The 18,651-nt window shown below is 41.2% G+C and overlaps 1 protein-coding gene across 1 annotated transcript in view; it reads right to left on the bottom strand.

The window, feature by feature from the left end:
- Positions 1–18,651, bottom strand: part of COL4A2 (collagen type IV alpha 2 chain) — a 181,414-nt gene that overhangs the window by 9,009 nt on the left and 153,754 nt on the right. The window contains exons 35-45 of the mRNA XM_083729819.1: positions 17,671–17,734; positions 16,980–17,054; positions 15,389–15,496; positions 10,771–10,878; positions 8,089–8,160; positions 7,775–7,900; positions 6,814–6,930; positions 4,807–4,968; positions 4,619–4,717; positions 1,610–1,756; positions 685–801 (exon numbers count right to left, since the gene is read on the bottom strand). Coding sequence (XP_083585945.1) covers positions 685–801; positions 1,610–1,756; positions 4,619–4,717; positions 4,807–4,968; positions 6,814–6,930; positions 7,775–7,900; positions 8,089–8,160; positions 10,771–10,878; positions 15,389–15,496; positions 16,980–17,054; positions 17,671–17,734 — 1,195 coding nt within the window. The remainder of the gene's footprint in view (positions 1–684; positions 802–1,609; positions 1,757–4,618; positions 4,718–4,806; positions 4,969–6,813; positions 6,931–7,774; positions 7,901–8,088; positions 8,161–10,770; positions 10,879–15,388; positions 15,497–16,979; positions 17,055–17,670; positions 17,735–18,651) is intronic.

The raw sequence follows: 18,651 nt of genomic DNA, 5'->3' as shown, positions 1-18,651 counted from the left end.
TGAAAATGGGGCCCCTTTTGTTTAGGAGAGAAGGTGGAACGCCTCATCCAAAATGATGCCCTGCTGCACAACTACTAACAAAGTAAACTTTTTATTTTTAGAATGACTGTTTCCCCCTCATATGCAATTTTTTTTTTTTTTGCAGATTTGGTTAACAATCAAGGCTGCGATCCAGTGCCACTTACCTAGGAATAACGTCTGAGTAAACATGCATAAGGGACGCAGGTGGCGCTGTGGGTTAAAGCCTCAGCGCCTAGGACCTGCCGATCGAAAGGTCGGCGGTTCGAATCCCTGCGGCGGGGTGCGCTCCCGCTGCTCGGTCCCAGCGCCTGCCAACCTAGCAGTTCGAAAGCACCTCCGGGTGCAAGTAGATAAATAGGGACCGCTTGCCAGCGGGAAGGTAAACGGCGTTTGCGTATGCGGCTCTGGCTCGCCAGATGCAGCTTTGTCACGCTGGCCACGTGACCCGGAAGTGTCTCCGGACAGCGCTGGCCCCTGGCCTCTTAAGTGAGATGGGCGCACAACCCCAGAGTCTGTCAAGACTGGCCCGTACGGGCAGGGGTACCTTTACCTTTACCTTTAAACATGCATAAAATTGTGCTAAAAACTCATATAATTAGTTGATGTAAATTTATTTTCAAATGAGCGAAAGGGGGGGGGGTGAGACCCAGGACCAGTATTTACCTTCAAAGCCCCCTGGGCCCTGCAGTCCTGTTCTCCCTTGATCACCTCTGAAGCCTGGAGCTGCAGGTATTCCCCCTCTTCCTTGCAGTCCTTGTTTACCCATGGGGCCTCTAGAACCTTGAAAGTAAATTTAAAAAGAATCATAATCCATACCATGTTGTAAGATTTTCATGAGGAACAGAGTCCATTCAAGCTCTCTGAATACTAGATGTGCAGATATGAAGCCCAGATAGTCATGTTTTTATGAAGAAGTCAGGAGCAAAGTGACTTGCATGCAGAAATGGTTGAATAAGGATGGAGTAGGCACATATTATTTGAAGGAAGAGGAAACCATCCTATTCAGGCCTCTTGGCCATCAACAAGAGCAATGCACCTATGGCAAATACCTCTGACTGCAATTATGGCATACATGTTTGGAATGAGGGTGGAATTGCCTACAGATTTCAGTCTTATCAGGGACAGGGATAGGCGATACAGCTGTACCAGAATGGGATCTGGAGAAAGAAGAAAAGATTGGATGTGTTTTATTTGTCTAAAGCTCAGCAGGTCAGGTCAGAAAGTACTGGGCATCATTTCCGATGCTTGGCATGCCAGCAAATCAACACTAAGCTTGAGTCATGAGCGGCCAGTTATCACATAATGGTCCGTCCCCCCTCAGAGAGGTACTTCTGGAATGACTCCAAAGTGGCAGAAATATGAAAAGTATTGGTACAGAGTTGTACATTCATGGGGTGTTTTCAGTTAGGTTCTCCAAAGTCACCAACTAAATTTCTGTGAGCCCCTGCCCTGATTTGGATAATTACTGCATGAGCCTTCTTCATTAAAATTCCAATTTATTGGGAGAAAATGTTATATGCAAAACAGGATTGGGCCATGAAAAACAGCCTTAACTCACTAAGGCCATTTTGCATATCCATGTTCCTACCTGGAGATCCTGGTGGGCCTTGAGGACCCATCTCACCCAACGTGCCAGGAAGCCCTCTGTTTCCAGGAGCACCTGGGCTCCCTTGTTCTGAAGCCAGTTTAGGAAGGACAGGAGGCAGTCCAGGGGAACCTGGAGGTCCCTGAAATCCTGAAAGTTAAAAATGCACAATAAAGTAACAGACAGAATATTCCTCTTGCCTTGGGCGCTTTTTCTCATTAGTTGACCCAGGAGCTCATTGCTCATGTTCGAAAGCAGTGTTTGAAACCCCCATTGTTCAAGGCGCATTTTGCGACAGGGAATTTCTTCAGCGTGGGCCGTTTCTGAGCTCTGGGCGCAGTACTGTGCCTAAGATTTCAGATTAAAACTGCAGAGTGGAAGGAAAGGAGGACCTTTTTCTGCCTCCTCACTTCCAGCTACTCTCTGAAGATTGGAGAAGAGAGAGAGACCCTCTGAAGAATATTAGGGGGGTGGGCAGGGGAAGGACTAGACCATGTGAAAAATGAAATAATACTTTAACTGCAGTTCATTCATTTTCAGCTTTGTATTCTTGTTATAAAAAGTGTGCCTAGACATTCTGTAGTTGTGCCCATACCTTAGGTTTAAAGTGCCATTTAGCTCCTAGCTTTCATATCTCAGTTTCCAACACTGGTTAGAAGCAGTGGTGGTGTCACGGCAGACTTGGACATGGAGTTCAGCAGAGTAAGTAGGAGGCCTTTAAACCAGAATCTATGTCAGATTTCCTCAAACTTGGCCCTCCAGATGTTTTGAGACTACAGTTCCCATCATCCCTGACCACTGGTCCTGCTAGCTAGGGATCAAGGGAGTTGTAGGCCAAAAACATCTGGAGGGCCGAGTTTGAGGAAGCCTGACATAGATTCTGATCTATGTTAAAAACTGGCCCAGAGGAGAAGCACACAGTGGCAGAGCAGTGGGATCTCTCCTCCCAGGAGAGCACTGTCATTATGCTGTGTCCAAACCCTCTGTTGCCTCCTGCCAATGGGGAGCCTGATTCCTCTGGCCCTGTGGCTCCTTCGTGCCAATGTGAATCTCTGGTGGGAAGAGCAGAACAAGGTGACATTGGTAGACTATGTGGAACCTCTTTGGTGAGCCTACCATCTCCTAACTCAATCCCTAGCTTCCTGTACCCCTTCTTTTCATTTTTATCATTAACAACCATCACCCTCCCTTGATGTCAGGCATTCAAACAGTTGCCTCTCGCCTTAGCAACCAGGGATCTTTCAAATCCCCCAAAGACCTCAATCCCCTAGACAGAAACCTTCCTCCCCTCTTCTCTTTCTTTTCTTCACCATCACTTGCTGTTGCACTACATCACACCTGAGCCTCACAGAAATAAGGGCAGAGAGTGACTCCCTGCTCCTCTCTGGCAAGTCCATCTACTGGCAATCCTTTTTCTCCCCCTCTGTCTCAGCTCTTCCGAGGGAAGCCCTTCTCCTACTCTTCCTTAGCTTCACAGGGCAGCCCACTTATCTCCTTCTGCATCATCCTGACACTCCTAACACCTTGACAGCTGCTGCTTCATTTGTCCCTTCTTTTTTGTCCCTAACTCTGTCATTCCAGCCTGTCATCTGGGGATTTAGCCAGTCTTTATCCTCGCTCGCTCGCTCCCTCCCTCCCTCATTCTTTCCTTCCAAGCTTGACCATGTCTCCCTTTCTTGGGAAGACCTGATCTCTCCCCCCACCACTTGCTGTACTCTGGTCTTCTGCCTTGGCTGTCTCGCCTCAAAACCTCCTTTCCCTTTTCCCTCACTCACTCTTCATAGACCTCCAGCAGATCTAACATGACCCTCCAGGCCTGAAACAGTTTTCAGGAAGCCCTACCCACCTGCCCCTTAGCTGAGATCATAGTGGGGCATCAGGTGGGGGACAGAAAGGGTGCAACTGAAAGCTCCCACTTGTTCCTCTGAAGCAGCAAGGTGCACCTTCAGTGCTCCAGCCTGTCTTCCATCAGCTGGATGGAAAGGCATTTCTTCTTCAAACAATGCTGATTACTTTGTTGCTGTCAGGCCAAGCTGTTTTAATTTCTGGTTCCAAATGTGTTTTGATGTATTTTTATTATTGTTTCTAACTTGTTTGTTTTTATTACTTTGTATTTATAATGTTGGTTTCGAATGCTGTAAGTTGCTTGTACCTTGATTTTGCAGCCTCCAGTTGCTCCTGTTTCCCACCCTCCCGCCCCTTAAGGTTTCATTCCTTGACCTTGCTATGGACCGTGGTTGGTCACCGTTGAGGGGCCTGGTAGGATTTTTTTCCACTTGGCAAATTGGCACCGGCCACTTGGTTTTTCACCTACGTCGTAGCAAATGGTCACAACTTTCTTGGTATTGGCAGTTAGGCATTGGTATTGTTATGTAGATGGAAGAGGGGAGGAAGCGCCATCACCTGCCCCACATATTGAAGGGTAGTCCGATAAAGGATTCCGGGGGGCGTGGCCCTGTCTGAAGCCTAGGGAGGTGAGGCCCTAAGGCACACCCCCGAGCGGTGACCCCGGGGGAGTTCCTAGTTGATGTGCATCAGCAGGACTCCCCTTACTGGTGGTAACCCTTCCCGGACTTCAAGCAGACGGGCTGAAGCCAGATATAGTCGGTTAGGACAAATGCCTAAGCCAATACCGTTCATCACCTGTAACCAACAAAGTTGTTGCCTTATTTAGCCCATTAACCTTAATAATTGTGTCATGTGTCTTTATTTCCACGGGAGGGGGGGGGACTCGTCACGCAAATAGCTATATAAAAAATAAACCTGAGGAGGCTGGAAGAAGAAGCCTTTGAAGGTGCACTCCCACCCGCTGATCAGCTGATTGTGGAAAGGGTGCATCTGGCTCAAGGCTTTCAAATGTCCCTCTCATGTTTCACCTTCAAATTTCTGCTGAGATTTGGAGGAGAAATGTGGGGTGGGGTGAAAGCCCCTCTGAAAGCCCAGTGGTTTGCGGTGTGTTTTGGTCTACAAAATGCAATAGCATGAACTGGCATAGTAGAAATAGTTACTCACCAGGAAATCCTCGGTCTCCTTTGGGTCCAGTGGGGCCAAAGTCACCAGGCGTTCCCAATATGCCAACAAAACCCATGACTCCTTGTTCCCCTTTATATCCTTCAAGGCAAAACAATGGTATGGTGTTACTGCATGCCTGCTTAATCTGTTTTGGTAGCTGCTCTTTATACTAGGTTTTTCCATCATACCTTTTGCCCCAGGGAACCCTGGAATTCCAGGTCTCCCATCTGCGCCATGGTCTCCTCTAAGTCCTTTTGAACCATCTTCTCCAATTATGCCGATCTGCCCCACTTCTCCTTTGCTTCCAGGTGGAGCAGCTATTCCTGGTGGTCCTGGTGGTCCTGGGTAGCCTACAATATATACACAAAGATTAAAACTTGGGACTGAAAGACCACATAGGCAACATCTTTGGGGGCCTGTCTTCTCCTGATTGTAGCAAGTTAATGTAGAGCTGAATTAAATTGAAGGTACAGCCTACCTGCAGCATCCATGTCAATAAGTAAGAGGAAAAGATGGGCAAGCTGTGAAATGGCATTTCTGATGGTTGGAGAGCAATTTACATCACTTTTCCAGACAAAAAGCTTTTCCTTGGGGTAGCTTCCAATGCTACAATTCTATGAGTCTACATCTGTGTATCTGGTTATTCCCTGTATTCCTTCTGATAGTGCCTTCTGAAGACAGTGTCTCTGAAGCTTCTGCTTTTATCAGCTGCTACTTTGCTCAGAGTGGCTGGGGCAGCCCAGTCAGATGGGTGGGGTATAAGAAATAGAAGAATAGCAAAAAATGATTTTTTCATCAGGACAAGACTTGTGCCCTGAACCAAAGCTTGTTCCTAAGACTAAGCCTTTCATTGGTTTCAAACTGTTGTCTTAATATCAATTTATCCAAACCCAAACAACCATGTATTGGATGTATCAATACATCTTTGAATATACATAGCTCATACATCTCAAATAAAGAAAAAAATGAGTCCCTCTTTGTTCCCTTCAGAGACTCCTCTGTGGGGAAGAACATCCCCAACCCTAGTCTGCGCTGTTCAAGCAAATGCTACATAAGGAAAAGCCTTCCTGCAGGGAATGATGGATTGTTCGACCCATGATTGATGTGCCCTCTGGAACAGTGGGGGGGGGGGCAATGGAGAAGGGAAAGGGCATCATAAATTTGCATCCTGCTGACAGAACAGTCTTCCATTATAGTGAGGAACACAACTGTATGCATAAGCACCCAGTCCATCCGTGGAGACCCAGGACCAACCAGTTAGAAGCCACATGGTCCCCGTTACTCCCAACAAGTAGCTATATAACCAGATATATGCTACTCTCTGTAATCTATCTTCCACCTCCATTTCTAACTCTGATCTCTCTCTCTCCCCTCCCCACCATACTCTGTTAGTGCAACCCACTAGACCCAATGAACACTAAGGCAAGAGACACAGAGCGGCCCAGGTGCGATGGCAAGGAAACACCTTACAAACCAGAAAAGCAGGAATAGTTAGCTTAGAAGCAGTAGCATTAAATGTGAGGGGGCTAGGGAGCCCTGTCAAAAGAAAACACATTACCTCATATGAAACCCCACAAGAGATACACAAACCGCTTAAGGTAAAATATAAAGGTAAAGGATCCCTGGATGGTTAAGTCCAGTCAAAGGTGACTATAGGGTGTGGCAATCATCTCACTTCAGGCCGAGGGAGCTGGCATTTATCAACAGATTACTTTCTGGGACATGTGGCCAGCATGACTAAACCACTTCTGGCACAATGGAGCACCATAAATGGAAGCCAGAGCACACGGAAACGTCGTTTACCTTCCCACCGCAGCAGTACCTATTTATCTACTTGCATTGGTGGGCTTTTGAACTGCTAGGTTGGCAGGAGCTGGGACAGAGCAACAGGAATTCACTTCGTTCCACAGATTCGAACTGCTGACCTTCCGATCAGCAAGTCCAAACTGTCTAAAGGTAGCAAACTCCTAAACAAACCCTGCTTTAGCCAACAGTGGGTGCCCTCCACCACAGGAAAAGCATAGTGCTTAGTAGAGACCTAATGTTGAAGCCACAACAATGCTAAAAGACAAAAAGAAAAAGATTCATTTTTGCCAAGGGAACACTCGGTGGCAAAACTAAGGCAGTAGTATCAAAATATCAAGATAAATCTAAAAGATCTCTGTATCAACTGAAAGTAGTGGGATTGTGTTTACCTGGCACACCATCCAAACCTGGTGATCCCACATCACCAGGTGCTCCAGATATGTTTGAAACTCCAGGAAGGCCTGGTCTTCCCTCAGGTCCAGGGCTCCCGGGTGAGCCTCTCTGTCCTGCCAGTCAGAAATCAAATAGTTACTCCTGGAGATTGATGCACAGGAAAGCTGAAGCGCACCCTTTGTTAAATATTTTCAAAAATTGTGAGAATATGTTGTTTGTTTTTAACAATACTGTCATTATGGTTGCTTCCCATCACAAGAAATTATCGTAAGTTTCACCTATATTCTTGTCTGCAGTTTTTGTTATCATGATTGTGTGTCTTTTTTGCTTTGTATTTTTTCTGGTTTGGTATTATATGTTCATTTTATTTATTGTTTATTTGTATGATGCATAAGTATAAATAAAGTATTTAATAAAAAAGGGGGTGGGGGAGAAATTAAGTTTCACCAAAGCATATTGTTTCTTCCACATGAGATTACTATACATGCAGGTGTTGCTATCAGAACACTCTTTATCTAAAACACTAAGAGATATCCAAACACAAAGAAGCATCGCTACACAAATGCCTGATTCAGATATTTGAATAGACAGAGTTTGCCTGCTCCCTTACTCATTGGTATTTTGCTGGTCGGCAGCAGCTGTGTGGGCAGAAACAATGCAGCAAAAGAGAGACATCAGACAAATCACAGATTAGAAGTGTTCCCATAGGAAATAATGGAAATCATCAGCTTGCTATGTGAACGCTTGCCTAACAATTTCCTGGGAATGCCTTATGTTCAGAAAGCGGAACCTGCATGTAACTTTGTGGGATGCCAAATAATATAATGGTAGCAAATGATGTAGGATTACGAATCTTACCAATCTTGTTAACAATATTTTCTTTGATAAGTATAAATTCATATTATAAAGATATTTAAAATTCAGGAGTTCACCAAAACCATTGAACAACAGACTGACCTAGATCTCCTCTTTCTCCTTTCGGACCAGGAGCTCCTCTGCTGCCTTCAATTGGGCTTGGCTCTCCCACGGTACCTTTGTCACCCCAAATACCTGGGAAACCTGGTGGGCCATATCCATCTGGACCTGTTGTGCAAAAACTTAGATAAATTAGTATCACTTTTCCCGACCTGGAAATGGGCATCTCAGCAATGTTCATTTTAAACTATCCTATGCATCCTGTGCAGAAAGCTGAAATGTTTAGACAGATTCCCTAATGAACTTACAATGTAAGATAGCCAACCTCATTAACCATCAACATAGTGTGAACATACCTGGTGATCCTGGAAAGCCCTTGGTACTTGGCAAACCATGTAATCCAGTGATTCCTCTGGCGCCAGCAGCACCTGCCAAAAAGCCACCCATTATGTGTTATTCTTCGATCTGATTTACCAAATGTTACAGATTTCTCTGGAGACACTGTAGTTTTTTTAAATGAAACATCTTCATGTGAGCCATTTGCTTTGCACTGATTACTGTATCAGAAAAACTTGCTGCAATTACTTTAAACAATGGTGCTCACTAGGATGCAGCAATTGAAGTATTTCTGCTCCATATGAAATGTTTTGCCTCAAATTTAAAACTTGAGTGTGTTATAGCTCATGAATGACAGTTTGGCTGTTGCTTTTTAAAAACAAATTTCTGACTGGTCAAAACAAAACCATCCTGGAGGCTAAAGCAAGTCTTTACAAGTTTATAGTCTGATTGTCTCATTCACTGACTCTGAGAAAACATTTAAATTGATTTTATACAGCAGCAACATTTTAGCAATAAGATTATAACAAATATTTCAAAAAGATGAAAATATATTGTTAACTGTACAGCCTTATATAACCAAGATACTTAACTTATGAAGGGTTTATGGCCATAGAGTTAGATATCCTGCCAGGCTTATCTAGGTTGCACTCCCTCGCCTTGGAAGGAAGAGTTACCAAACTTTTCATTCTCGCTTCTTCCCACCAGGTGCAGCTTCCAGTAAGGATGTCTAAGCTAAATGCTCCAAGCTTATAAGGTATGGCTTAAGAAACCCACCTTTGTGCTTCTATACAAATAATTTAGGAACTCTTACTGCTGTATGGAAAAGGCAATGAATCTGATCTATGATGTGTTTGTAAGTAAACCATTTTTAACTTACCAAATGTGTGGTCTCTTTCTATGCTAAAGGAAGTGGAGAGCTTTGGAAATGACATAAAACAGGATATTTTAAAGGTCTAATAGCCTGTATTTCCACACTTTACTTTGCTGCATGTTTTGTGATTTTGAATCACTGCTGGGGCTCTCTCACCAAAGAGTACTTGCCTCAAACCTGGATGCAGGCATCTTAGGGAATTCTTTTATTAACCAATTGCTAAAAAATCCAACAAGGGTTATGGGCCCAGGGAGGAATATAATTTGTTGATGTTCCAGGGATGTAATTTCAGATTTTTAAATGAATTTTTAAAGCCTGATTTTTAATAGCAGACCCCCCACACCAGTTTTCACAAGGCTTCCTGTGCAAAGCTTTTCATCTTTTGTTCTTCTAAATTCAGGGAATATTATCCCCCCTCCTCTTTCCATCGCATTCCAAAGTAGCTAGGCAGAAAAAGGGTGTGTGTTTTTTCTGTTGGAGATTTTTGAGAACAATCTCTTATTTTGGCATTTTTCCTGCCATTATTTTAATTCTTTTTAGTGTTTTTCTTTCTTTTTGGATAGCCGAAACTCAATTGCTGCTCATAGCTCCAGTCTGCTTAGACTTACTGAGAGTAGCTTTATCGAATGGAAGCCAATTTCTTTTCATTGTGTATTATCTGTTTTAATATCTCTTCCTTTTCTCTCTCTCTTAATCTTCTTTGGATTGAGTTCTGCTGTATTAAAAAGCCTCTTATTACAGCTTTCGATGCATGCCATACTACATTCAGGTCCACTCCTTTATTTAGATTTAATTCAAAATAGTCTGTTAATGTCTTTTGCACATTCCCCAATATTACTTTATTGTCCAACAGTCCATCGTTCAGTCTCCATCTGAATGAGGTCTCTTCCTTTCCTTTCAACTCCATTGTTATCACATTATGATCTGAGAGAGTTCTCGGAAGAATTTCTGATTTTATTGCTCTTAATGACAAATCTCTGGAAATCCAAATATAATCTGTCTGTCCTGTGCTTTGATTTGGGTCAGAGAAGAAACTAAATTGTTTCTCTAGTGGGTGTTTTAGTCTCCATATATTAACATGGATAGTCTTTCAAACACCTAGCTGGTTCACTCTAACAATTGTGACACAGCTACTCAGATGATAGAAAAAGCCTTTTGATTTACAAGAAAATATTCTCATTGAGCTTGGATGAGGTAACTAGACAAGAAAGACAGTTACAGACAAGTGACACAGCTGCAAGCTATTACTGAGAAGCTGGAACAAATCAAGAGGCTGAACCAACTACTCTTATGAGGCAAAGTTACAACATAGGATTGGAAGGGAAGGTGAATAATGGGGTGCAGACATGCCAGAGGTGTATAAAAATTATGCATGGTGTGAAGGAATAGGAATTTCAGCCATTCTCTGTTTGGTTTTTGGTTGTAAAACCTGGGTTATAAAATGCTTGCCTCTATCTTGTCTTGTTCTATTACTGGCTCAGTAGTTTGGTGGAATCGATCCCTGACAGTTTGCCAAGTTGCTTCTACATACTTGTGCCAAGATTTGTCTGTTTGCAGGACAATTAACAGTGTGGGGATGGAGGGCAAGCATGGTTCTGATGCTCCTTTCCTCCCTTCAAGGCTGCTGTCAGAAAGTCATTTAAAGAGACAGAAATGTGTCTTTTTCATAATGTGTAGATTAGCTCTAATCTAAAATTTGTGTATTAGAACATCAAAGAAAGTATTACTTGCATTTACTGGAAATAGGCAAGACAAGAGTGCATAACTTCTCCTTAAGTCCAAAATATACAATGATGTATTACTGACAACTAGGATGAATATAATTTACCTTTACTCCCTGGAAGCCCAATCCACCCAGAACTTCCTTTTTCACCTGATGACCCAGGAAATCCTGGATCTCCAGATAAACCTTGTTCGCCAACCTGCCCTGGGAATCCTGTAGAACAAGTAGAGAGCTATCACTAAGCAACCCTTGAATTGTTACAATATAATTCTAATGGTGGTGAAAGTGATACTGGATTTCTTACAAGAGTGAACTACAGTGGTACCTCTGGTTACAGACGTTTCAGGTTACAGACATCGCTAACCCAGAAATAGTACCTCAGGTTAAAATCTTTGCTTCAGGATGAGAACAGAAATCGTGCTGCGGCAGCAGGAGGCCCCATTAGCTAAAGTGGTACCTCAGGTTAAGAACAGTTCCAGGTTAAGACCGGTCCTCCAGAACGAATTAAGTTCTTAACCTGAGACACCACTGCATTCTAAAACTCCTAATGATCTGATGTGAAAAAATCTGATTTGGTCTGTATATGACTAAAAATCTTATACAGATCATTTTAAGATGTCATAAAGAGGACACTTCATCAGTCAAATCTCCCTATGGTTAATTTAAATCCTGCAATTTCTTATATAATATTACATTAATCCAATATTGCTTTCTTACATTGCAGTCCCACCAAATATGTCTATAATGTGTAAGATATTGTTTGTATCTCCAGCAATATACTGTGTATTAGAAAGCTGAAACATCTTGGAAGTCTATGTAGAAAATATCACCACAAATAAATATACTGGTAGTTGTCATTTCCCTCCTGCTGGAATGAGATCCCTTGAGTAATTAAAACCTGCAAGTGGTAAAGATATTGGTACAAACATCTTTTTCCTTTTAATGAATGCTCTTTATTCTGGGTTGCCTTAGCTCATACAGAACTTTTTTTTTTTAAATGGCAAACAGCTGATTGGAAATTATACGAAGTCTATGAAAAAGGAAGCAGTAGATAAGATAGGGAAACTTAGGGCAACTAAGAGAGAGGAAAAAACAAAACACGATATGTAAGATAAGGGATGGAGAAAGGATAGTGGAGGACCCAAAAGAGATAAAGAAGATATTTCAGAAATACTATAAGGAACTATACAAAAGAGAAAAAGAGATAGATAATGAGATAGAAGATTACTTTAAAAAATGCCAATTGCAACAGATCATGACTGAAGAAAGAGAATATCTAAACCAGACAATTACAGAGGAAGAAATTAGGAAAGCAATAAAAAAAATGAAAACAGGTAAAGTGCCGGGACCAGATGGTATCTCGGCTAAATATTATAAAACATTAAGTGATCAACTTTCCCCAGTGCTATGCGAAGTCATGAATAATGTACTAAAAGAAGGGAGAATTCCAAACACCTGGAAAGAAGCGTATATTACCTTAATCCCTAAAAAAGATACAGATGGCTTAGAGGTAAAAAACTATAGACCTATCTCATTATTAAATAACGACTATAAGCTATTCGCAGGCGTATTGGCGGAAAGGTTAAAAAAAGTCTTAAATAAAAGAATCCATAAAGACCAAACGGGTTTCCTCCCGGGGAGACAATTAAAAGACAATGTAAGAAATGTGATAGACATTATTGAATATCTGGATAGTAGAATAGACAAGCAGGCGGCGTTGATCTTCATTGATGCCAAGAAGGCATTTGACAACGTCTCCTGGCGCTTCATGAAGGAAAATTTAAAAACGATGGGAATTGGTGAAGGATTTAGAAAAGGTTTTGAGGCTATTTATCAAGAGCAAAAAGCCAAACTTATAATAAACAATAATATATCGGAGGCCTTTGATATTGCCAAAAGGACTAGGCAAGGCTGTCCCTTATCTCCTTTGTTATTTATAACAGTGTTGGAAGTGTTTAATAAAAGGTTAAGGGAAACACCGGAGGTTAAAGGAATTAAGGTAGGAAGTAAGGAATTCAAAATAAAAGCATTTGCAGATGACCTGATACTAACATTGGAAGATCCTAAGAACAGTTTACAATAAGCCCTACAGAAACTAGAAGAATTTAGAAAAGTGGCAGGTTTCAAGCACAATAGGAATAAGACTAAAATGATAAAAAATATAACCAAGGAAGATATAGTAGAGTTAGAACAAAGGACGGGAATTATGGTTGCTAAGAAGGTAAAATATCTAGGAGTGTGGATCACAGCAAAAAATAAAAATTTATACAAAGATAATTACGAGGCTACTTGGAAGGGTATCAAGAAAGAAATCTGGGAGAGATTGAAACTTTCCTTCTTAGGGAGGATTTCGGTTATTAAAATGAATGTCCTGCCCAGAATGTTATTTTTGTTTCAAACTATACCAGTAATGAAAGGACTAAAACAGTGTAAAGATTGGCAAAGGATCTTAGCGAGATTTATTTGGCAGGGAAAAAGATCACGAATAAAAATGAAAATACTGGTAGATAAAAAAGAAAGAGGGGGTTTTTCTTTACCAGATTTGAGTTTATATTACGAAGCGGCTTGTTTAACGTGGGTGAAAGATTGGATAAAGCTAGAGAATACTGATATCCTGGATTTAGAGGGCTTCGATAACAGGTACGGGTGGCACTCGTACCTGTGGTACGAAAAGGTGAAAGTTCATAGAGGCTTCCTAAATCATATAATTAGAGGACCATTATTTCAAGTATGGGAAAGAAATAAGAACCTGCTGGAAAAGAAAACCCCATGGTGGATCTCACCAATAGATGTCTTAACTGTCAAAAAAACTAACATGGAGGGGGAAAAAGCTACCTATGAAGAACTTATCAATAAAACTGATCAGGGCATAAAACTCAAGCCCTATGAGGAGGTAAAGAATGTACTCACGGGGTGGCTGCAATACCATCAAGTGAATTATCTGTTAAAAGATGTTAAAAAGAAACTGGGATTTGAAGATAAAAAATCTAAATTTAATGTGGAAGTCATAGAAGGTAAAAACAAAATATTATCTAGGATGTATGACCTCTTACTGGATTGGTATACAAAAGACGAAGAGGTGAAGAGGCCATGATAAAATGGGCCATAGATATTGGTTACAACATTGACTTTGTAAAGTGGCAAGAACTGTGGAATGTAAATATGAAATTCACGGCGTGTACGGCACTAAGGGAGAACTTCTGGAAGATGATTTATAGGTGGTATCTCACACCAGTGAAATTGGCTAAGATTTATAAACTGAAGATTAAGAAATGCTGGAAATGTGGAGAGGGGGATGGTGAGTTCTATCATATGTGGTGGACATGCAGTAAAGTAAAAGGCTTTTGGGAACTGATTTACAACGAACTTAAAAAAAAAATTAAGTATACTTTTCCCAAAAAGCCTGAAGCTTTCCTGCTAGGAATAGTTGGCAAGGAAATCAAAAAAGAGGATAAAAATCTGTTTCTATATGCCACAACGGCCGCTAGAACTATGTTAGCCCAAAGTTGGAAAAGGGAATTAATACCTACTATAAATGACTGGCAGACCAAGATGATAAATTATGCTGAACTAGCTAGAATAACAGGGAGACTAAGAGACCAGGATGACCAGAAGTTTCATGAAAATTGGAACAAATATATGACGTATATAAGAGATAAGTATAGAACTTTGATGTCTTTGGCAGGGTTAGAACAACTCTAACAGTGTTTGGCAAATATGTAAAGGAGATAAAACACGTAACTTTAGAAATTTTCTGATACTTACCAACGAAGTGAAGGGAAGTCCGAGGCTCGGCGGAGCCCAAAATAACTGTGTATTATATATATGATTCTTGTAACAGCTATGTTATATGCAACTTATGTAATCTAGACTGTATATATGTATAATTAATGGAAAACCAATAAAAATTTATAAGGAAAAAAGAAAAGAAAAAGAAAGCAGTAACCATAGGTAAGGGAGATTTCTACCACATATGTTGGAATTGTACAAACGTTCTATAGAATTGTGTTTTCAGAACCTGGGGGTTCCCTAGTTCCGAGGCATCCAGCCAGCTGTTTGGGGTCTGGTAGTGGAGCCACTGGATCCAAAGTTGGTCCATTTTCTGAAAAGGTTTCCAATATGGGCCCCTCTGCTGCCCCTGTTTAGAGCTGGTACAGTAAAACCCCACAACCCATTATCTTCCGCCCTGACTAGCAGGAGCTGAAGGCCTGTGGCTGCAGCAATGGCTTGATTGCTCCAGTCATCACAAGGTCCGAGTTAGGATTGCTCTGCTTATAGTGAAAGCCAGTGCTTTTTGTTCTGGGGGAACGCAGGGGTACGCATACCCCTAAATATTCTGTGACTCATTGGGTCACATGAGTTTGGCCTCATTGAGAGGCAGTATTTCAATATGAGTAGGAAAAGGAGAGTACTCCTCCTGTCAGGGGTTCTGACAACTCCTAAACATTTTTTTAGAAAAAAAAAAAGCACTGGTGAAAGCAGAACAGGGGTTAAAAAATGCCCTCATAGCCAAATTGACTTTGTTTCAATGGACTAGTTTAAACTTAAGAATATGCATCAAGTATCAGCATCTGTATTAAAGTATATAATGAAAAAGCATTCAGTATCCAGTATTGCTTTTACTTTGCTGTATTTTTAATCAACACTTTGTTATTCATTTTTAATGTATTTGTTTAAAAAGTGTTTTATATAAGCACATTATATACAAAACAGGAAATCCCACCTCTTTGCCCTTGCAATCCAGGGGAGCCTGGGGAGCCCCTCATGCCCTGAATGCCAGGAAAACCTGGAACACCAGCATCACCTTTTCCTCCTTTGGCTCCTTCTACCCCTGCAAAAAACAAAGAGAAATATTTATTGTTCCTCTCCCCCTTATTTGCCTGTATCGCTAAACCATATCCTTTTAAAACAGATTTTTAAATTTATCCTTTTATCTTTTTAAAACAATTTTGGAATTAGATGATTTTTGAATTTATCAGAAACAATTCAAATGCTGTTATATTTCTGTTCCCTCCTAACTGCCCTATCAACTGTGCTAAAAAGTTTAATTGGAAAATAGTGAAGCAGAAAAGGTCAATAATTTACCATTAACTAACACTCTGCACAGATTTTTTATCCATTCCCTAAAACCAATATCTTGTATTGAATTATTTTTTAATAAGACACACTGTGGTAGTTAATTTTCCCTTCTTTACAAGTTTCCCGTTAATGTTGTTATCTTGGTGAAATTGTTGCCATGTTGGAACCTGTTTTATATTTTATATTTATATTTTCCCCAGTCAATAGGAATGTTTTTACCAATGGATATTTATCAATATACTGTAGCCAATATCTTGAGTTTTTTAAAGATATCCCAGATCATGTTGTTCTTGTACTTTCAAAAGCTCTGAAAACTAGGAAATAAATTCCAAAATAGTTTGCCACCTCCTTGCACCATATACAACAAAAAAAACTAAATACTTAAATACAAGTCTTCAGATATAATTTTTTTACATTTTTTATGCTTAAACTTTACCGTAATGCTGTGTTTATATGTTATTAGCACTGGATTTCGGGCAGATATCAGCGGTTAGCCCCCCACCGCCCATGTGCTGAGCCAAGGAGGCATAAAATAATGATAATAAGTAGAATAAAACCTCTATTTACCTACTGAGAGGATCCATAAAAAAGCAACTGTACCAAAAGGAATTATTGTGGAAAAATAAGGGTGCCATATTAGCAGAGTCCACCCCTGTATGTATGTCACTATTTTGCTATTTCAGAGGTTCAAAGCATCAACCAAGAGTGAGACCTAAAGTCACTGGGTAGATTTAGGCCATTAACATCAGTATTTTGTATTTCAGTAGGGCATGCACCCCACAGCACCAGCACTACCAGTGTAAAAGCCAACCTTTGTCTTACTACAAGTTGATAATCATCAGGCTGTGAGAAGAGAAGACTAACTGGGTTCCTTTTCTTGAGCTTGATGGTCTTTCATATAACCTGGTCCATAGTTGTTTAGAGCTTTGTAGGTAAGCAACAAGACCATAAAAGTAGCTCAATGGTGTGATATGTGGCTGGGAAGGAGCACATCTTAGCCACCACCTGGGCCAAGGTATTTTGTACCAGCTGCATTCCTCTGGACCAACCACACCCCAGATCTCTCACAGAACGTGTTACATGATATTACCAGTGCATGAGTCTCAGTGACGAAGCAATCCTTGTCCAAGACATGATGAAGTTCTCACAACAGTCAAAGCCGGTAACAGGCGCTGTTTGCCACAAACTATTTTGCATTATGAATGAATGCATGTGTATACACACATGCAAAATACCTTTGGCTCCAGTTATGCCAGCATCTCCTTTTGAACCTGCTCTTCCTGGCAAGTTTATAGTATCTCCCCAATCACCTGTAAGAGGCAAAAAATTGAGATAATACACACTCACATAGATTTATATACACCAAGATCATCTGTTGAACATCTTTTAATGTGAAAATTCTAAACTCTATAATGCAACTCTCCATTTACGTGCTTTCAATATGTGCACGACTGCACAATCACCCACCCACCCATCACGCTGAACCCAGAAGTGACCCAAAAAGTCACAAAAACATCAGAAAAGGGTCGGAACAGGGTGTTTGCAGGCCTTTTCAATGGGGTTTCAAATATACCGTACGCAATTTCACTGATGTGCACGGTGCCTCAGAACATTACCCCCACTTAAATGGGGGGGGGGAGGGTGGTTGCCTGTATTATTTTTCTCTACAATATATACTTCCATTTTGACTTCATCTAAAGAATGAAAAGATATGAGAAGTCAAGATCAGTAACTCTCAAGAATGAGAGAAATATTTCCTTGTACTAGACTGGGTCACGAGCAGGAGCCTTTCATTTTATACAGAAATCTGTCTGTCTGTCTGTCTGTCTGTCTGTCTGTCTGTCTGTCTGTCTGTCTCTTTGTGTGTGTCTCTGTGTGTGTTTTACATACACATAGCTTAGATGTACAGAATATAAATGGACTCACCAATTTCCCCAGGCTGGCCACTTTCGCCAAAAATACCATCAATCCCTGGAATTCCCTTTTCCCCCTGTCACATAGTTAAAAAGAACATCAAGCTTTCAAGCATAATAAATAGTAACCAACGTTTTCGTTCTCTCTGGACTTCCTCCTCAACTATCCAAATTTGTTTTTCTGTCATAAATCTTGAAACTGTACTCTTGTTGAACACAGTGTGCACCCGAAACCAACTTTATTTAAACTAAAAAATAACTCAGGGGTGGGGGACTATATCTACTTGGTGGGCTGGATACTAACCTCACCCAACTCCAGTGGACCATTTTGACTGGGTGTGGGGTTGCCCACCTGTCAATCATGACACCACAATGACACTGGGTGATATGCTTTCCTTTGCCAGGGCAGTCTGAAATCAAAGCACAGGGGGTGCTGATTGGCAGTATCTGCAAACCCTCCTTTCAGCAGGGAACCATGGAAAGAATTTAATTTCATGCCAAGGCAATTATTTTGTCAAGGAAAGCCTGGTGGTTTGCCAGATGGAACTATCTCTACTCTTATGCCCCTGAGTTCTCTTGACCCCATTCTGAGCCAATTTCATGGGTACACAAGGGGGAAGAGAGGAGGGAAACCTCACTGCGCAAAAAGAGCTCCTCAAGCAGGATGCCTGCTGACAGGACTCATTACCTGAATCCTGCTTAGTGTCTTTACTTGCCCCACACCTGATGTCATATATGTCAAGTGTCAGGCAGGTGAGCATGGCTTTTGGAAAATGTCCTCATGGACCTAGTTAGGGCTCTTGCTAGACTCAATTAGGCCTGCAGGCTGGAGCCCCCATTCCACCCAAAATAAAGGAATCAAATACATTATTCACATGCACTGCATAATCTAGTCTGCTTTTGGTGAATTTACAGAATTTGTTTTTTGCGGTTCTGGCATTTTGCTTTTCAAACTACTAAAGGAAACATACCAGAGATAACAAAACTTGGTAGT

This window comes from Podarcis gaigeae (assembly GCF_964106915.1).
Source record: "Podarcis gaigeae genome assembly, chromosome: 3".
NCBI lineage: Eukaryota > Metazoa > Chordata > Lepidosauria > Squamata > Lacertidae > Podarcis > Podarcis gaigeae.
This window is presented reverse-complemented; position numbering and strand designations above follow the sequence as displayed.